This window comes from Heteronotia binoei, chromosome 13, assembly GCF_032191835.1.
Source record: "Heteronotia binoei isolate CCM8104 ecotype False Entrance Well chromosome 13, APGP_CSIRO_Hbin_v1, whole genome shotgun sequence".
NCBI lineage: Eukaryota > Metazoa > Chordata > Lepidosauria > Squamata > Gekkonidae > Heteronotia > Heteronotia binoei.
This window is the reverse complement of record NC_083235.1, coordinates 66,083,472-66,105,145: the sequence shown is the minus strand read 5'-3', so window position 1 is coordinate 66,105,145 and position 21,674 is coordinate 66,083,472. Positions and strand designations below refer to the sequence as shown.

The following is a 21,674-nucleotide window of genomic DNA, read 5'->3' as shown; positions in this document are numbered from 1 at the left end:
AACACTCTGAAACACTACACCACACTGGGTCTCTTTGCCAGGGCTTTTAATGACGTATAGGCAGAAAGCATCTTATAAGGGGATAGGAATGGCTTGACGGTTGGCTTTGTACGTTTTGAATTGTGTTTTATGTTACCTGAAAAGGCAGAATATAAATATTGTAACAAATAAAAATAAGATTAGGACTATTAGCCTACAATGAGTTTGTTTCCACCAAACACTTGTTCCACGATACATAGTGAAAATGAGCAGCGCGAGCATCTATTTCTGGTGCCCTCCTATGCATGGCACACATCACGTATCACCCAGTGATGGCAGGAGATATCCCTAAGTACAATAAGAAAGATGTAGTGAAGCTGCTGGCTGCAGTCTCTATGGGCACACAAGCTTCACTCAGGTACCACCAAACTGAGAGAGAGCAGATCACGAAAAATGCATACCCAGCAAGCCATGTGTTTCTGGTTATATTCTGAATCCAAAGCATTCCGATGGGCCAAGGATTACCTTCTTATCAGACAGGCAAAGTTCCACTTGCTCAGTATTTTAATAAGTGTCAGGCTGGGGTGACATTGTCTCTTCCTAAAGAGAATTGGTAAACGCTTGTGAGCCCTCATTTAATTCACTGCACTAGCATGCTTCCAACTGGGATAATCTCCATTACACCATCTGTGCTCCTGTCTTCGCTCAGCCTGTACATGCTGGGCTCCCTGCAGCATCTGCAAACCTGTGAACACGGATACCAGGCCCCTATCCTGATTAGCTAATAAGCCCCATTCCAGACCCTAAAAAGAACAGATGCACCAGGCTGCCTCAAACAGAACAAAGTGACACTGGAGAAAGCACCTTCTGCAGTGCTTTCTTCTGCAATTATCTTCCCCGTCTTGGGAGCTTCAGCCATTTCCTGGTTATGCCCTGAAGGAAGAAGACTGGCAGAATGGAAGCAAAAGTACTTTGGGAGGGAGCAGAGGTGATGTTTGCAATTATTGAGCTACATCTAGGATCACACCCCTCAGACGGCTATCTGCTGCTACAAATTAAAAATAATTTCACAGCCATTCAATCTCTTCTAGCAAACCAAAAGCTATATTCCATCACTAATCAACAGCAAGACAAAGAATATATGGAATTAGTGAAGTGCAGTACACTGATAGCCAGATTACATAGGGAACATTTTGGTTCAGGCCTGTAGCTACGGGGGTGGGGGAGGCTGCCCCCTGACTTCATGTCCGGTGCCCCGACCTTGCCACCACTGCAGGGGTGATAGTTTCCCCATGATTTAAACTGAAGAAGAAAATGGATTTAAATTCTGCCCTTCACTCTGAATCTCAGAGTCTCAGAGCGGCCTACAATCTCCTTTACCTTCCTCCCCCACAACAGATACCCTGTGAAGTAGGTGTGGCTGACAGAGTTTTCACAAAAGCTGCCCTTTCAAGGAAAGCTCTGGAAGAGCTAATGCTGACCCAAGGCCATTCCAGCAGCTGCAAGTGGAGGAGCGGGGACTCAAACCCAGTTCTCCCAGAAAAGAGTCCACACACTTAACCACTACACCAAACTGGCTCTCATGTAAGGGAGGGGTATCCAGTAGCAGCTGCTGCCCCTCCCATGGCATTTATAAAGGGTCTGCTGATCAGTCAGGCACCCTGAGTTGTGGCAGCCAGGGGAGGGGAGATGCTAAGTGCCCCCCGGACATTTTTACATGCCCCCGAACTTTTAAAATCCTGGCTACAAGCCTGGTTTGACTGGTGTGCTGTAACAGGATAGCAGAGCAAATTTCTGTGTTGTGTCCAACAAATGGCTTGAAATAACTGCTTTATACCACCTTGGATTCAAAAATCTAAATAGAACAGCCATTAACCCTCCCAAGGTTAAAAAAAACCCCCAGCTATACTACTTTGGCATGGGAGTCAACATGACCCCACATTACAGAAAAAAGCAAGGGAAATGTGATAGCTCTCTCAGTCATGGTATTAGCTACTAAGAAAAAAATCAGAACTCGAGAATAACTTCCTTCAGAAATGCAGGACAAAGGTTGGTCTATTTAAACATGGGAAGAGTACTAAAATCTCTCCCCCCCCCCCCAATATTTTATGGGGTCAACAGAACCCCAAAATACAATTATGCATAGTGCTTTCATTTTCAAGCCAAGCGTACTGGGTGCCAGATTGAGCACATTTTCCCTTTTGATGAAACTCAAAATTAAAAAAGAAAGGCAGTGGGGAAGGAAGAGAGGACCTTCGGAGCACTGCAATTCACTAAGAAGAAGGCATAACAGAAGGTTGGTGCCTGTAGAAAGCTTTAAATGGGTAAACCAATTTTTCCCCATGACTCCATAGGCAAAAAACCCTCTAATTCCTTGGGAAGGTTAAGCAACATCTACTATATTTAGTTAATTATTTACTTTATTTATATGCCACCTTTCTACCCAATGAGAACCCAAAGTGGCTTACCTTTTCTCCTGTACTCTATTTATGTTTCTGTGTTAACATTCCAGAAGCAACAAGGTTCAGGTAGCATTCAAGATGAGCTTAGGAAAGTTGAAAATATGAAGGTAAGAGTAACAGTAATCTGAAATTTATTGATATTGTTTATTTAAAATAAGTGCATCCCGTTCTTCTATTTTCCTCAGTAACAAAGCAAAAATAAAAGTTATTTGCTGTAACTATGTATTTATTTAAAACCTTTAGACCGCTCTTAGAAACAAAAGCTCAGAGCAGCTAACACCACTAAAATAAATCGTAATTAAAAATAAAAACAATATTGATTTTAATAAACCCACCCCCAAAGCCTATCATCTCAATACCTACCAAACAATATGCAAGTTAGCTCTATTCACATAGAACTCAGATGTCCAAATATTTATTTATTTATTTATTGAATTTAATTTAGAGCCAACCTCCCCTGAAGGACAGGACTCATAGCAGTGTACAACACAATACAAAAATACATCATTAAAATGTATCATAACTATATCGATAAAAACCAGATAAAATCAGTAATGCAATCAATAACCTAAAGATGGCACTAAATGTTCCAATAGTGTGACTGTCACACAAGGAATTGGGGGGATGAAGAAGGAAAGAAGAGAGGAGGAAGAGAAGGAGGAAGAAGAAGAAACACCAAGAAGAAGAAGAAGAAACACCAAGAAAAAGAAGAAGAAATACCAAGAAAAAGAAGAAGAAACACCAAGAAGAAGAAGAAGAAACACCAAGAAAAAGAAGAACAAGAAACACCACCAACCTATGTTGACCTACTAAGCGTTATGCTCTCCTGCAGTCGCTTCAACAATGGTGATATATGCACAAATCTACCATTTTAGGCAAGCAGAAAAGTAGCTACATTTTGCACAAACTGCCGTTTCTGAGACATTTTCAAGGGCAGACCCATGCAGCGCACATTACCATAATCAGCCTTTGAGGTTATGCTAGCATGGATCAGTGTGGCCAAAACAGCAGAATATAGAAGGCAGAATGGTTTCTTAACTTTGGGAAGCAAGGAAAGAAGCATGCCATGCCACAATCTACACTTTTTTCTCAAGAAGCAACTGAGGATCCAATGGTACTCCACAGTTTTCTGCCTGCTGGGTCAGACCATTTTAATCCACCTAATACAGGAAGATATAACCAATCAGTGTTGTCAGGGTTACCAGGCCAAGTACAACTGTCACCACTGCTACCATATCCTCTACCTGGGTTACAAAGTAAATACTTAATAATGCATGTATCTTACCTTCAAAACCCATCTGCCCCCCCAAAATAATGAACACAGAACTGAGCATTAAATGGTATAACAGGGGGAATCGTCAATAACATGGTGTTCCATTGCCTATTTATTTTGCACGACTGTACTTTCAAAGGTGATTTACAAGTGAAATGAGATAATACTGAAATTTCTGCAGGATGAAGGTTGATGTAAGCCCAGCAGACTGTGTACAGACAATGCAGCCATACTTAGGCATGCTGGAGTCTGCAAAGCAATATTAAAAATGCTGCTCAGTCAGGCAACTCATCAGAAAGCAGCTGTCTAAACATTCTCATTATGTAGATGGCATTGCAACAGACTGCATTTTTAAGAGGCTTAGAAGTGCTGTACAACCAATTAAAGGACTGTGAAGGGTTAATTCTTCACAGAAGCAGAAAATCTTGAGTGACAGGCTGCTCCAAAGAGTCTGATCAGTTAGCATCAGCTGAGCAGAGAAAGTCTTGAGAGAACCATGTGCTGAGGAGTTAGTCAGATTTCTGCCTTGACCGAGTTGTTCCTGATTTCAGCCTTAGCTGAGAGCAGTTTAACACAGACGGAAAACTGAAGGAAAGTTGCCCGGGAAGTTTGAGAGGTTACGTGAAGACTCCCATTAGGGCCAAGGAAAGGAGATAGGTCTTTTAAGAGAGAAGGAATTTCCCTATCCAGATTAAGTAAGGTGATAGCTCTGAAGACTGCAGAGATCCCTGGTCTGGTGCGCTTAGAAATTGCCTGTAGAGACCTTAAAAGTCAGTTAAAAATTCAAGATGAGTACTGATGTTTCAAGAGAAGGGATCTGGGTACTGGAAAGATTGCACCAGTTTTTTGGAAACCAAAAGAGTAAGAGAATGCTTAAAGAAAGTATACTGAAGTGTTTGGGGGAAACACTGGAACAAAAGCCTCCCAACATAAAGATTTAAATCACTTTGAAAAGCTTAAGAAACTCTCATCAGCCTGAAACGTAAGAACTAAAGTCTGTGCATGTACTGATTTGATCTCAAAATTATCTATACTGAGTTACCTCAGAGATTTTAATCTCTGATTTCACCTGACCTTTCCCCTCTATGTTGAATAAAATATTTTGTTAATTTGGAATAAAATTTTGCCTCTAAGGGAGGGAAGTAGACAGGGGTGTAATAGCATTTTTCTTCTATTCATGAAGCACAGAAATGGAGACTGTTTTCAAAGGACTTTGGGGACATTAAATCATGAAAGTCAGTCACTACCCCTTCCCTTTCCCAGCCCCACAATGTCATGTTGAAGAGTTATTACTGCAATGGAGAGGAAGTAAGTAAAAAAAACATGAAGGGGACAGGAAGGCTCTTTCAAGAAACTGTTGTATTTAAGATGAAAAATGCTTAATTAACCCAGAACTATGATTGTCACAAATTTCAAAAGAAAGAACTAGAAAGAAAAAGGAAAAAATGGGAAAAAAATGAGAATACTTTAAAAAAATTTTTTGCAAGCTGTACAACCACAAACCAATGTGGGAACTAATGTATATGAATTCAAAAATGTATCACAAATGGTAGAAGTGAAAGTGCAGTGTTCTCAGATTCTTACGAGAGAATTTGTTTGTCAATCATGGCATTACAAAGAATTCAAACATTACTGTTTCTGAAGAAGCCTGCACAATTTTAATAGCATGGGATCCACCATCTCTTGGACTGCCAATCTAATATTTCCTAAGAATCCCCATTGTAGTTAAGAAGATATCCACATAAAGTGGTCTACAGCCCTGTAGCCAGGAATTTTTCCAGAAGCGGGCATTGGGGGGCGCTAATTAAATAAAATAACATAAAGCCCCACTAACCTCAATTAAATTTATTTCCAAACATACATGAGACATATATCTGACGCACTTTTGTTTGCAACACCAAAACTCTGATTCATCATTCCTTGTTTGTGTGCATCTGTTTTGCTCTGGTGCGTGGGTCCATTATCCTTAATAGGCTTTGCTTTCACCAGCCACAACATTCTGTTTTCTTTACACAGCCCTCAAGTAGACCCTCTTCAAAGGCCAGTGATGTCAATTGTGGGCTGGGCTGGCTTGGTCAAGAAGCTCCATGGTGGCTGCCTGGCTTATAGGGATGGGTGTTGTGAAGAAGCTTCATGTGTTGTGTCTGGAGCAGGTGAGTGGAGGGCATCGTGGAATGTGGCTGCCTTTCTTCCCCACATGTCCCCTCCCCTGCTAAAGCCAAAGACTTGTGCTCTGATGAGTCACCAGCAGGCCAGAGCAGCTGCTGCTGCAGGGCTGGGCTTGAGACCATAACTGACCTCCCTCGTTCCAGCCAACCTCAAGAGTTTGGCCTTTGCAGTCCTCACCAACCAGCCAGCCCCAGCACAATGCAGGCTCCAGAGAGAGGGGGTGATGCTAATTCAATAGGGGGTGCCACCCTCAGCAACCCTCCACTGGCTATCTTCATTCCCTCCTACACTGGAATTAGCTTGCTGTAGGGGCTCTGTTTCAGCCATGTGCTGTTGTTGTTCTTCTTGTTTTTGCTGACTATAAGGAGCTTCTCCATCTTTGACTGCAGAGTATATAATCAATCTGATTTCTGCGTTGCCCATCAGGTGATGTCCATGTGTAGAGTTGCCTTTTAGGTTGTTGGAAGAGGGTGTTTGCTATGACCAGCTTGTTCTCTTGACAAAACTCTATTAGCCTTTGCCCAGCTTCACTTTGTTCTCCAAGACCAAACTTGTCAGTTGTTCCGGTTACCTTTTGACTTCCTACTTTGGTATTCCAGTCCCCTATGATGAGGAGGACATCTTTTTTTTGGTGTTAATTCTAGAAGGTGTTGTAGATCTTCATAGAACTGGTCCACTTCAGCCTCTTCTGCATCAGTGGTTGGGGCATAGACTTGGATTACTGTGATATTGAATGGCTTGCCTTGGATACGGACCGAGATCATTCTGTCATTTTTGAGATTGTATCCCATTACTGCCTTCCTCACTCTCTTGTTAACTATAAAGGGCACACCATTTCTTCTACGGGACTCTTCTCCACAATAATAGATGTAGTGATCCTCTGAGTTAAATGTGGCCATTCCTGTCCATTTTAGTTCACTGATTCCCAAGATGTCGGTGTTCAGTCTTGCCATCTCTTGTTTGACCACATCCAGCTTACCTTGATTCATAGTTCTTACATTCCACGTTCCAATGCAGTATTGTTCTTTGCAACATCGGACTTTTCTTTCACCATCAGACACATCCACAGCTGAGCATGCTTTCGGCTTTGGCCCAGCCATTTTACTCTTTCTGTGGTAACTTGTACTTACTCTCTGCTCTTCCCCAGTAGCATATTGGGTACCTTCCGACCTGAGGGGCTCATCTTCCACATCATATCTTTTAGCCTTTTGTTACTGTCCAGGGGGTTTTCTTGGCAAGGATACTGGAGTGGGTTGCCATTTCCTTCTCCAGTGGATTGCATTTTGTCTGGGATCTCAGCTGTGGCCTGTCCATCTTGGGTGGCTCTACATGGCATAGCCCACAGCCTCACTGAACCGCACAAGCCCTCTCGCCACGTCAAGGCACTCCATGAGAGTGCTCCAAATATTGTAAGAAGAAAAAAGTGGGAAAATCCTACACTTTAGGAAACAAGTTATTTGCTTTTGGGAAAAGGGCTTAAAGAACCAAGGCGATTCTGCACAAACTTAAACTTATATGTACACAAAAACAAAAGAACCCAATGCAGAACTTTATAACAGAGTTCAAGGCCCCTTTCATATATATCCTCAATTATTCAGTTTCTATATAAAGCAGCCTTAATAGCCTGAATCCAGATTTTTACACAACAAGCTCGGTAGATTCAGCTTGGTATGGGGGTTAAAAGCAGTGGATAATACGGAGAACTGGGTTTGATTTGCAACTCTTCCACATAAAGCCAGCTGGGTGACCTTGGGTCAGTCACAATTCTCTCAGAGCTTTCTCAACCCCTCCTACTTCAGAGAGTGCTTGCTGTGAGGAGAAGTGAAGGTGATCATAATCCACTCCAAGACTGCTTGGGTCCTTTGGGTAGTAAAGGGCAGGGTATAAAACCAACCCTTATTCTTCTTTTTAGAAGCAACTGGTCATCCCACCTAACAAGGTGCTTCCCTAAAAAGTTTGCGTGAAACTTCAGAAGCAAAACACCACAAGCAGCAGGTGTCAAAAAAACTCAGATACTATTTCATGCATTTAAATGAGATTCCTAGTTTGCAGTCAAATTCTTTGAGTTTAAGTGATACACTCTGCTTGAGAAGAAAGTTTTACCAGTAGCACAGAATCCATTGGACACGATGGGGTGTGCCTGAACACGGAAGCACGTGCCTTCAATAAACTTCTGTTGGTCTCAATGCTGTCTTAATGCTTAATGCTGCCACTGGACTAAAACCGTGTTCGAGATTTATGTATGTAACCCTCTCCCTAACCGGAACAGTATGTGCACAGCGACTTCAACAATGACTCATCACTATGACAGAGCGTTCTGTGAATGCAATCCTGGCTGCCTCACAGCAGCAGCAAGGGCTAGTGGACAGATTTAAGCAGCTCTTGGCAACACAGATCAATAGCCAAGCCAGGACCCTCACCCCAAGTTAGGCTACCTAGAGCTAACCCAGGTTGCAGAGAAAAGACATCACTACCTATGAAAAGGTCAAATCTTATGTTTTATTCTGCATAGGATATTAAATACACTGAATACTTCTAGAGTGTACTAACAACAGTAGCATTTTTACTTGAAGTCTCATGGGAGCAGGTAAGGTAGGATTATATACACAGTTAAATATGGACACACTTTTAAAACAACGTATTTGCTTGGTGCGCATACAGAAGGTGGGTGAGCTCAGTAACGTGCCTTCTCCATGTTCCAAACAATCCTAACTAGTAGGATTAGCAGTTCTAGTTGCCTCAAGCAAATCTCAGGAGATTACAGGTAGCATATAAATTGTCTAAATAAACATACTATGCCACAGATTATTATTCATATTACTGCAACTACTGTTCAAGACAAATAACTATAAAACGCTGCTATTAATTTTTGATTAGATGTATATAATTCAGTCTTTTGTCTCTCTACCTTTCTGTCCACAGCATTTCTGTCTACATTCATCTGTGGTTTTCTCTTTCTCAGTTCCATAGCTATCCCATCTTCCAGTTCACAGGAACAGACATCCCTCCTGGTCAGAGGTTACATAAGAGAAGCTACGTTGGAACAGGCCAATGGCCCATCCAGTCCAACACTCTGTCACACAGTGGCCAAAAAACCCCCAACAAAAGGTGCCATCAGGAAGTCCACCAGTGAGGTCAAGGCACTAGAAGCCCTCCCACTGTTGCCCCCCCAAACACCAAGAATACAGAGCATCAATGCCCCAGTCAGAGTTCCATCTATACCCTGTGGCTAATAGCCACTGATGGACCTCTGCTCCATATCCAATCCCCTCTTGAAGCTGTCTATGCACGTAGCTGCCACCACCTTCTGTGGCAGTGAATTCCAAGTGTTAATCACCCTTTGAGTGAAGAAGTACTTCCTTTGATCAGTTCTAACCTGACTGCTCAGCAATTTCATTGAGTGTCCACGAGTTCTTGTATTGAGAGAAAAGGAGAAAAGTATTTCTTTCTCTACCTTCACTATCCTATGCATAATTTTGTAAACAGTCATATTAAATGATAACGGTTTAGCAAATTCAATACCCAAAGCCAAAGGGCATCCAGCATTAAAACAAACATAGGAGCCTTTTTTTCTACATGCTATAGAAAGCATAACACATCGACGAAATTAAAAAAAATAGCGACAACAGAATTATCTCAAGACAAAACAGATTAAGGACAAGTACCTATGGCTAAGCAAAATAGTCTTCACCTACTTTTTAATCTGCTAAATTAGGGAGAGAAATATTAGGTGCTATACACAGAACCCAGAAACTATCTTCTAACTATATGACAGCACTGAAATCAGCATGGAAAAACAGGGACTGGAACTCTGACCAAGTCTCAGAGACCAAGTTAATACATGATGAAACAGCCTTCAAACAATAATAATAAAAAAAAACAAGCAAAGACAACAGTATCATGGAATTGCCCATTCAGAGCAGCAAATTTAATACTTTCACATAGCTGCTAGGTTTTAAAAAAATCTTTGGCTAATTACAATTATCTTTATGAATTATAAGTCCAATATCTGAGAGGTGCAGGCAGTAATTAATGCATGTCTGCTTCTCCTGATGAGTTCCTTCTGGTGAGTCAAAGAGTTATTGAAATTCAGTGAGGAAACCTTCAATCATGTAGAAATTTTGAAGAAACGGGCTTAGATGCAGTTTAATAAAGCAATAATATTTCTTTTAAATAATTAACCAGGCTGTGGCATTTGCTAATATTCCTGAGGCCTAGCTCCTGCTTCAGCATTATTACTAAAAATAATAATAAAGTGTGCTACTTGGGGAAATGATCCAATCAGCACACAAGTCCCCATTCTCCTCCCCAAAGGTGTGCAGCCTCAAATCAAAAAGAGATATTGCTCCAGGTCATTTCCATCTTGCCATCCAGTTTTGTTTACCTTCATTTGCAAGATTTATTTTTCATCTTTGATTTCTTGTTCTGGAGTTCTCAGAACCATCCATTGTATGTTCAGGGAAAAAAACCCCAACCTTTCCCATTTCTTCCCTCAAAACTTTTGCTCTTGAATGGTATCTTCTATCTGCTACAGATGTTGACGCAATTTTCTGGCACAGATGCTCCAAAACACTCAGTTGTAGAACAGACATACAAGTTAGAGAAAATTCTAATACTCACTGAAATGCTAGTAAAACGAGACCAACAGAGACAAAGAGCTTTCTAAATGGGTGGGAAGCAATTAGTTGGAAACTTGCTGAACATAAAAGGTGCAGCCTTACTTAAACAGCTGAAGTGTGCAACATAAGTTATCTTAGCACACACACTGCAGGTAACAAGGCAATAATTAAGTGAGCTGTATCTCACAATGCATTCTAATATAAAATTTCATGGCTTTATAAGATCTCATGACTTTATCCAACACTGAAATCAGTGGCTCAGCTGGGAAAAAAAGCTGATTATTGCAGCATTCAGAAAAATGTGGCCCAAAACAAAAGGAAAAGTGGAAAAGCTATCGATGTAGCAAAATCAAATGGAAAAGTAAACAGGATACCACATTTCCATGTGCACTTTGAATTTACTCCAAAGAAACTACTCAATGAGATTAAAGCAGGAGCAACCACATCAGATTACCTTTGATTGTCAACTACATTGATTTCAAGTATTCATTTATAGTTAGCTGGACTAAAGATGGCTGTTCACTACAAAGCTGACCAAGTAAGTCAATCAGTGCTATCCCTATGCAGAGTTAAACTCTTCTAAGTCCACTGAGGTCAAGAGGCTTAGCAGGGTGTAACTCTGCTTAGTACAGCACTCGGAGTGCCCAGGTAAATCACCTGATGGCACTGATTTTCTGCAAAAACTGGAGGAAGAGAAGGAAAGAGAGGAAGAGCAGAATTACTAACATTAAGCGTACAGTGAATAAATGTCACTTTAGAAAGCGTTAGAAATGAGTGTAAAATTCAGTCAGTAATCTTAGCTGTAGGCACTTACCAAATAAATTCTGTAAGCATCAATCCGCCTGATTGGGCCCCAGCACTTGGCGGTGTCATTATACTTCGAGCCATCTTCATCGCTGTATGAATGATTGCCACTCACGCTGCTGATGAGGAGAACAAAAGCAGACCATAATTAATCCACCCTAGAAACGTTAAGAGCCTCTTCTAAGTCACCACTATCACACAGAAGAATGGCTCCTAGAGAAGGCAGGTGTGTAAAACACATGAAGCACCAACATATTCCTCTGGAAAGCTGCTTTTGGAGAGCACGAAGAAAAAATTTCTTTGGCTCTGACATCATTAAATAGCTGAAAATAGCAGAACTGTCAATTGAAAAATCTGACACATTCATACTTACAAACATTTTACTTGATTAATTGCATGATTTAATTGATTATCTGCATTATTTGATTGAAAGCCAACAATTCTAAAGAAAAGGTTTGTTTTGTTTTTTGACAATGTCCACACAAATGCCATTAGAACCTGTCTTTGAAGAAGTATTCTCTCCTAAGAACATAAGAGAAGCCGTGTTGGATCAGGCCAACAGCCCATCCAGTCCAACACTCTGTGTCCCATAAGAGGAGCCATGTTGGATCAGGCCAGTGGCCCATCCAGTCCAACACTCTGTGTCCCATAAGAGAAGCCATGTTGGATCAGGCCAGTGGCCCATCCAGTCCAACACTCTGTGTCCCATAAGAGAAGCCATGTTGGATCAGGCCAGTGGCCCATCCAGTCCAACACTCTGTGTCCCATAAGAGGAGCCATGTTGGATCAGGCCAGTGGCCCATCCAGTCCAACACTCTGTGTCCCATAAGAGAAGCCATGTTGGATCAGGCCAGTGGCCCATCCAGTCCAACACTCTGTGTCACATAAGAGAAGCCATGTTGGATCAGGCCAACAGCCCATCCAGTCCAACACTCTGTGTCCCATAAGAGGAGCCATGTTGGATCAGGCCAGTGGCCCATCCAGTCCAACACTCTGTGTCACATAAGAGAAGCCGTGTTGGATCAGGCCAACAGCCCATCCAGTCCAACACTCTGTGTCCCATAAGAGGAGCCATGTTGGATCAGGCCAACAGCCCATCCAGTCCAACACTCTGTGTCACATAAGAGAAGCCATGTTGGATCAGGCCAACAGCCCATCCAGGCCAACACTCTGTGTCACATAAAAGGAGCCATGTTGGATCAGGCCAGTGGCCCATCCAGTCCAACACTCTGTGTTACATAAGAGAAGCCATGTTGGATCAGGCCAACGGCCCATCCAGTCCAACACTCTGTGTCACACAGTGGCAAAATTTTTTATATATACACACACACTGTGGCTAATAGCCACTGATGGACCTGTGCTCCATATTTTTATCTCCTGAGTGGGAGAGAAAGGGGAATGCTTCTAACTTAGGTAATATCTGTTTTATAAATACTTCCATTGTTTTTAAAGCCTACTGCTAACCTATCAGGACAACTTTTAATCAATTCATTTAATTGACTGAGGAAACCCCGCAGCCCTATACAAATAAAGCATGTCTATGAGTATTCAAGAAAACATTTAAATACAGCTTATAGGTCAGCTGTCTGTCTTAGCCACCTAAGGTGAAGGAACCACCCTGTCTACCATCATTTCAGCAAGATGCTTTAAAAAAACTGCTGCTTAAAAAAAACCCTGACATCAAAAGCACACTCACCAGGTCACCTGCATAAGAGAAACTGGTACTGCAGCTGCATAGATTGCCAGATCACCATAGAGGTAGATGATTATACAGAAATAGAACAAGTTGACTCCCACTGTAAGGAAACAAATATTAAAAGAAGGGGTTTTGCTAAGTCAGTTCATAGCTTCCCTGTCACTTTACAAATCAAGACTTATGTTGGAGCTTTTTGGATATTTTACGTGTTTCTTAGTCAATACTGTACTGACGAATGATGCCTTCTTAAACTCTGTCGTGCTTGGACTTCCTGGAATAGACTGATCAACAAACAATTGAATTTAGGTTCATGGTAAAAGATCTGGTGGTATACCTAAACTCCAGATAATTTTTCAAACTGTTTCAAACTACCCAAAAGTGGGGTTGTGATTACTATAAATTTGATACAGCAAGCTGTTTCTCTAGTGGCATTCATCCCGTGGAACCTCCAGACTGAGAAGAGGTGTTTGTGGGAACATACAACCAACAAATTTTCAGGTACTACTGTTGAAAATAATGTGCGATGGACAACTAACCACTTTGCATTGATCACATCTGACCTGCACCATCTTTCTTTTATTAAAACCTGTATATCCATTCCCACCTTTCCTCTTGATTCAAAGCAGTTTACAATAATAGTTAAAACATCTCCAGCTAAAACCAATGATAAAATACCAACTCCAAATCCCTCCACCCAGCCCCCTTCAAAGATACCTGACAATTTAAACCCCTTCCAAAATCCTCACAAATAGACAAGCCTTGCAGTGCTTCCTGAAGATCTCCAAAGTGGGGACCCCTCTCACCTCTTCACAGAACCCATTCCACAGAGTTACAGCTATGATGGAAAAGGCCCAAGCTCTGGTCAATGCCAAACGGACCACCCCAAGTGATAAGATAGCCAATAAATGGTTATCAGATGTTCATTGTTGGTGCATATGGACAGACAGAAGGAGACAGTCCTTCAGATATGTGCGTCAGGTCATGAAGGGCTCATAACCAGCATCCTGAGTTGAACTTGGAAACAGACTGGCAGCCAATGTAGCTGTTTCAAAATGGGTCACATACATTTCTGGTGGCTAGCCCCTGACAACAGTTGGGCTGCTGCATTCTTGACCAGTTGTAGTTTCTGGGTTGTCCTGAAGGGCAGCCCCATGCAGAGTATGTTGCAGTAATCCAACTGCAAGGTTACAGAAGCATGGATCAGTGTGGCCAAATCAGCTGAGGTCAAGATAACAAGAAAGTTGGTAAATCAGGCTTTCTATGCAGCCACAATTACATCTGCAGACTCGCACCTGGCCCAGTTGTTCAAGATGATTCCGTCTTTGACTACATTGCCACAGAGCAACTTACAAAATACGGAATTGGAACTTGGCTGTGAGGCTTTTGCAAGATATTTTGATAGAATGCACTTCTGACCACCATGCCACATTGCTTTTCAACCAGAAAGGCAGGGTTCATGAGCATCCCTAAGTTCTTAACCTGCGCTGAAAAATCCAACAACACTCCATCTAGGACAAGTAGATTCAATTCCTCCTGAATATTTTCTGGACCAGTATTACCTCTCTCTTGTCTAGATTCAGCTTGAGTTTGTTGTGCCTTAGCCATTCAACCACGGCCTCAAAGCACTGGTTTAGAACCAAGATGGACACATGGAGGCTGGATGTCATCTGGATAGTGATGAAACCCAACCCCCAAATTCTGGCCATTCTCATTCAACAGCCTCATATATATTAAAGAGCACAGGTGAGAGCATGGGTGTAGCATCCCAAAAGATAAATTCCACCCAGGGCAGAATTGTTGACTTCAAGTACTATGCTGCAAGAAGATGTGGCAAAGATAGCATCACCAAGTGGCTAAGTTTGTGGATGACACTAAATTGTTCAGGGTGGTGAGAACCAAAAAGGATTGTGAGGCACTCCAAAGGGATCCGTCGAGGCTGGGAGAATTGGTGTCAATGTGGCAAATGAGGTTCAAAATGGCCAAGTGCAAAGTAATGCACAATGGGGCCAAAAATCCTAACTATAAATACATGTTGATGGGGTCCATACTGGTGGAAACTGACCAAGAGAGAGATCTTGGAGTCATGGCTGATAACTCAATGAAAATGTTGAGACAGTGTGCAACTGCAATTAAAAGTCCAAAGCTATTCTGGAGATGGCAGTCAAGGCTGCTAATAAGGCTTTCTATGCAGCCACAATTACATCTGCAGACTCGCACCTGGCCCAGTTGTTCAAGATGATTCCGTCTTTGACTACATTGCCACAGAGCAACTTACAAAATACGGAATTGGAACTTGGCTGTGAGGCTTTTGCAAGATATTTTGCAGATAAGATCTCATCAATCCATCATGACCTTCCTGCCACTCTTGATACAGTAAGGCCCTTGGCATGTCTTCAGATACCATCTTGGATCATTTCAACCTGCTCAGTCTGGAGGAGGTTGACAAGTTGCTCGCAGGGGCCCGCCCACCCACTTGCCACCTGGACCTGTGCCCTTCATGGCTTATTAAAGCTGGTCATGAAGGGCTACATGATACCTTGAGGAATACTGTCAACAAATCTCTTTTAGAGGGCCTCTTTCCTAATAGGCTCAAGGAGGCAGTGGCTCACCCTCTCCTGAAGAAACCATTTCTGGACCCGACTGATCTTTCTAACTATCGGCCGGTGTCCAACTTGCCCTTTTTGGGCAAGATTATTGAGAGGGCTGTGGTGAGTCAACTAAAGAGCTTCCTGGATGACGCTTCTGTATTAGATCTTTCCAGTCTGGCTTCTGCCCGGGTCATGGCACTGCATCAATGCAGAATCACAAACCAGAATCAGAAGTCAATGTCCAAAAGGTCAGTGTGCCAAGGAAATCAAGCAGGTCAGGATCAGGAAGGAGCGTGGATGCAAGCCAGAGAATAGACTTGATGCTTCCACAAGGTTACCAGGTCCTGGGTGGGAGCTATATGGGAGTCTGAATCAGCCTGCTCCCTGGGTGGCAGTCACTCTGCTAGAACTCAGGGCTGAGAGATCTGAAGCATCAGTGTGCCTCATGTCTTCGCTCTGAAAGCTCTTTCCGGAGCCTGCTTCGAACTCTTGAGATGGGAGAAGGAGAGCTTGGAGGAGATTGATCATCAACAGCTGACACTGGTGCCTGGAGAGTGATTGATGGGTCAGCTGTGTTTGTTCAGCTGAGGAACTGGCTGGCAACTCTTCCAGGTCTGTTAACCCTTCCAGCTCCTCCTCATTGGGGATCATGACAGGTCCCCTTTGGTGCCAGCATGGGAGGTTAGGAGTTTGGGAGTGCTCCTAGATACCTCTGTATTTATGGAGGCCCAGGTGGCAGCCACAGCCAGATTGGGCTTTTATCATCTGTGGCTGATCAGGTAGTTGGTTCCCTACCTTGACTGCAGTGCCCTGGTCACAGTGATCCATGCTTTGGTCACCTCTAGATTGGATTACTGTAATTCTCTCTACATAGGCCTATCCTTGACCCTAATCCAGAAGCTACAGATAGTGCAAAATGCTGCTGCAAGGATTCTCCTGGAACTTCCCAGAAGAGAGCATATAACACCGGCACTGCAACAACTGCACTGGCTACCTATAGCATACCAGGTTTGTTTCAAGGTACTAGTTCTTACTTTCAAAGCCCTACATGGCCAGGGGCCAGCATACTTGCGGGACCGCCTTTCCCCATACATTCCCCGGAGAGCACTAAAGTCGAGTTCACAACACCATTTATCTATCCCCAGCCCAAAAGAAGTCAGGCTGGCTTGAACTAGCTCTGGCTCCTATGCTATGGAACGAGCTGCCAGAGGAGACCACGGCCCTGTGGGACTTGCTTCAATTCTGCAGGGCCTGTTAAGACCGAGCTTCTCCGGATGGCTTTCAGCTAATATCTCAATGCCTCTGGCAAGAGTGATCGGTCTCCCTGTGGGTTCTTTGCAATAAGAATACTTTTGCTTAACATAAGATCAACAGGCCACATGGCCCTTATCATTGACTGTAGTCTGCTGTATATGGTACCTGTTTTATAGTATATGATTTTATTGATATGTAACTATTTTATTGTATTTATTGTACTGATTTTAATATTGTTTTAAATTGTTGGAAGCCGCTCCGAGCTGTTTTCAGAGGAGTGGGATATAAATGTTCATAAATAAATAAATAAATAGGAAGGGAACTGAAAACCAATCAGCCAGTATAATAATGTGCCTGAATAAATTGATGGTGTGGCCTCATTTGGAATACTATATAGAATTCTGGTCACCACACCTCAAAAAAGATATTACAGCATTGGAGAAAGTCCAGAAAAGGGTAACTAGAATGATTAAATGGTCAGAACATTTTCCCCATGAAGAAAGGTTAAAGCACTTGGGGCTTTTTAGCTTGGAGAAACGACAACTGAGGGCTGGCATGATAGATGGATAAAAGGAAACACTCCTTCACCCAAAGAGTGATTAACACATGGAATTCACTGCCACAGGAGGTGATGGCAGCTACATGCATAGATGGCTTCAAGAGGGGATTGGATAAACATATGGTTTATGTTTATTCAGTGGCGTCACTGGGGTGGGTTGCACCCTGGGGCCAAGTGCGTGGGTTGCACCCTGGGGCCAAGTCGGTTGCACCCTGGGGCCAAGTGTGCCGGACTCGGAGGGAAGAGCAGCAGTCCTCGTGCGCTGCCCAGAGGTGCTAAATCCCTCGCGTTCGAACAAAGGAAGCCTCCGCCTGGAGAAGCCGAAAGATTTGGGGACGGTAACCGTCCCGAAACTTGAGGAGAGGCGCTGCTCGTCCTGCAAACTACTTCTTCCATCAGTCCGTCCCTCCCAAGGCGCTGGCGGCGGCACGGGCTTGTGCAAGACCAGTTGCTAGCCGAGAGCGGCGGCTGGGGGAGCTCAGCGCACCTGGCGAGAACCAGCGAGAAAGAAGCCCGCTTCGGGTCCTCGTCGCCTGCCCCCTCCTCCCCCGCCGCCAGCAGCAGCGCCTGCGGTGCGGAGTCTTCAGCACTGGCGCTCATGCGCACTGCCGGCAATGCTCCTGCGCTACCCCTCACCCGCTCCTCCTCTTGCTGCTGCGAGCGCGGCCGATGCCGCCTGTTTTCCTCCTGCGTGAGGGACTCCCTCGCTCTCTGCCTGCCTGCCCCCTTCCCTTCCCTCCTGCGCCCCGCGCGTCTAAAGCCTCCTTTCCCTCGCTGGTTGGCTCGCAACGTCCTCCCTTCCCTGGTTTGCCTGCTCGCCCTCTGATGCCTGCCTGCGGAGAGCTGCGCTTTCCTCTTCCCTCCCGGCCTTCTCTCGCTTCGCCACTGCCTTGAAAGAGCCTCCCCGCGTCTCCCGCCAATAAAGACTGTGATTGCTTGCCGCCTGCTGCCTTCAAAGAGCCCTAGGGGGCCAATGAGAATGCTCTAGGGGGGGCCAATGGCCCCCTTGGCCCTGCCCTAGTGACGCCTCTGTGTTTATTGGATAGGATTTATACCCCGCCCTTCCCACCGAGACAGACTCAGGGCAGCTGAGGTCCATCAGAGCAGAGGTCCATCAGTGGCTATTAGCCATAATTATCGATGGAACTCTGTCTGGGGCAGTGATGCTCTGTATTCTTGGTGACTGGGGGAAGGGGGAACAGAGGGATGGTTTCTAGTGTTCTGGCCTCGCTGGAAGACCTCCTGATGGCACCTGAGCTTTTTTTGCTGCTATGTGACAGAGTGTTAGACTGGATGGGCAATTGGCTTGATCCAACATGGATTCAACATGGATTCTCTTACGTTCTCACCAAAGCACTAAGACCTTATTCATTTCACCAGGGTTGATAATCACAGCTAGTTTAGTGGCTAGGGTTCTTCATTCTAAGGGCAGCCCAGTTTTCCCAAGTGACTCAATAGCATATTCATGTGTTTTTAACACAAGAGTACAAGCAGTGTCCACAACCAGCTACGAATGCACAACCCAAGGACAACTCAAACAATGCTAGTCAGAAACACAGTAACCTGCAATAATGATGCGGCCTCTCTCTACAGCATTTCTTCCTGCAGACTACCATGTTCTATAGGTCTGTTACTAAGTGCATATCATTCACCTTATAGATCAAATAGGTAGTTAACATGCACTTCACATGCACTTTCAGTTGACAAGAGTTTGTGCATGATAACAGATTGTTCAACATGGTATCAACAGCGACATTCACTGTCCCTTTAACTTTTCTCTCTAGAGAAAGTGAGAGAGTGTTTCTACAATTTTATAGATAAAAAGAATTACCAAGAGGTAACTCTGCTTTGATGAGCAGGAATCAATAAGGACAAAGAGATGCCAAAATGTACCAACTTGGCACGAAAGGAACAAAACTGAACACCTCAACTTAGACACGCAAAGTTAATCTAAAGAGATCTCATTTCAAAAGGCAGATGAGACAAGGAAACAAAACATGCTATTGTTTCACATAAAAAAGAGGTGATTATAGGACCATGGTACAAAAGCGAAAAAAATCAAAATCAAAGGTGCTCTATAAGAATAGTAATAGGCCTGAAATTTAGATGCTTAGCTTTAAACCACAAATAACATTAGTATCTCTATGTTAAAACATACTTCAGCTGCTATTGTGGGGTGTTTCATGACAATATCTAATATAGTGCTCTAACCCTAGCACACAGAACAGAACCTTTAATTTATGACTAAATTGCTGCGACAGCTGTTGCTCCCAGAAAAATACAAGTCTGGCCACAATTTACAGCTGTGCTTCATGCTGTTGTAGCCATGATTGGTTTCAAGTGCTACACCTTGTATACAGGACAGGGTATCTCATTATTCTTGTGTGTTTCTCTGAAACGTCTGAAGCGGCAGTTCTCACATTCCCTGCTGAAGTGAGGTGTGCAAATTTCAGAGGAGGAGTTAGATTTGTACCGTACCCTTCGCTCGGAGTCAGCTTACAGTCTCCTTCCCTTGTTTCTCCCCACGACAGACACCCTGTGAAGTAGGTGGGGCTGGGAAAGCTCTGAGAGAACTGCTCGTGAAAGAACAACTCTGAGATAACTGTGACTGATCCAAGGTCACCCAGCTGGTTGCATGCAGAGAAGTGGGGAAAATGAGCCTGGTTCTCCAGATGAGAGTCCTGTCACTCTGAACCACTACACAGAACTGGCATCTCAGTACAGGAAGAGATAGAAGAGTTCTACGTCAAACATTAAACACAGAGAACACATTCGCCCTACTTTTCCAGCAAGTCACAGCATGCAAGGAACCTCTAAGAGGTGTGTTCAATTCAAGCAAGCCTCAAGGGTCTAACTATATGTTAAACAATCTTTGGGTCAGGTCTAGCTCAACCACTGTCAGTCAGATGTGCATTTGCAACTTGCCACTGAGAACTTAAGACCAGGTGTATGGTCCTGATTTAGAACAGGATTGCAGAATGTGGGTGCTTATGCCTTTCTCCTTTGTTTTCCTGATTCAAAACGGCCTTGGAAGAGGGGCTATTTGCCCTGCTAGGAAATCTTTCTTGTACCCTATCAGGACATGTGGAGCTCATAGTGGGGTAAATAGTTACTTCAATTACTTCCAGCAAGGAAGGTACATGATACATATGCCTAGAATCAATTACTAGGGCTCCCTCAAGTCAGAAAAATGATTTGTGCGTGCGGAGGGGGAGAATGAAGTTACTCCTCCTTGTGCACCACATTCCCAATCCGAATCAGGCCTCACACATCTGGTAACTGAATTCCCAGCACAGAACACACAAGTACAGAACTGCACAGATATCAGACAAAACGTAACAGAAGGAAAATGTCATGTAGCTAGGCCCTAATATAAAGCAAGAGGACAGTGCAAACCGCTCACACTGCTTCAGTAAAAAAACAAAACAAAAATACATTGACCTAAATTAATAAACATGAAATCACCGAAAGGAAGAAGGCTTCGTGAAAAACTGGCAGTCAGTGTGAAAGAGTATGGGAATTTGGACTCACATTGTGAATCAAGATGCTGTGAATGCCTCACCCTGCCCATAATCCAATCTCAAAGACTTTAAGACACTCTTCTAATCTATTTGAAACTCATCTCCACAGTAATAAAACCATGAGAAACTTAAAACTTTAGAAAAAGGACAGTAAGATCGGATTCTCAGAAGTCTGACAGATGCCATCAGATACTGAGTCATGCAATAAGCTGGTGTTATATCAGTCTTCATTTGAAATGTCCAGAAAGGCTCATTTTCTGCTGTCAGTCAGTCAGTCAGTCACATTTTATTTGTATCCCGCCCTCCCCGACCAAGCGGCTCAGGGCGGCTAACAGGGCGGCTGATATTTCTTATTTGAAATAGTCGACAAGAGAGACATTTCTCTTTGAGGCAAGTCCTTTTTTAAAAAAAAGCCAAGGAAGTCCTCTCTTTCTTCATAGTTTCTCTTTACTGAAACTTATGAAGAGCTCACATGAACACATCAAGCTGTATTATACAGAATCAGACCATTGGTGTATCAAGGTCAGTCGTGCCTACTAGGACTGGCAGTGGCTCTCCAAGGTCTCGGGCAAAAAGGGTATTTCACATCACCTACCACCTGATCATTTTAGCTACAGATGTCAAGGATTGAACATGGGGCCTTCTGCAAGCGGTTGCTCTACCACTGAGCCACAGCCCCTCCTCTAGAAAGTGCTTGAATGGGTAACACCTCAATGAGTTTTGTTTCCACAAACGACAGAAGTCAATGCC

The 21,674-nt window shown here is 43.5% G+C and overlaps 1 protein-coding gene across 3 annotated transcripts in view; it reads right to left on the bottom strand.

Annotated features, from left to right (window-relative positions):
- The window catches only part of TMEM104 (transmembrane protein 104), a 495,754-nt gene that overhangs the window by 438,579 nt on the left and 35,501 nt on the right, over nt 1-21,674 (bottom strand). For 2 of the 3 annotated variants that reach the window (XR_009556101.1, XM_060251932.1), the window contains exons 6-7: nt 13,003-13,102; nt 11,317-11,425 (exon numbers count right to left, since the gene is read on the bottom strand). Coding sequence is in view for 1 of the 3 variants with exons in the window: in XM_060251932.1 (XP_060107915.1) it covers nt 11,317-11,425; nt 13,003-13,102 (209 nt within the window). In the remaining 2 variants the exon portion in view is untranslated. The remainder of the gene's footprint in view (nt 1-11,316; nt 11,426-13,002; nt 13,103-21,674) is intronic. The other variant, XR_009556102.1, reaches the window with a different exon arrangement.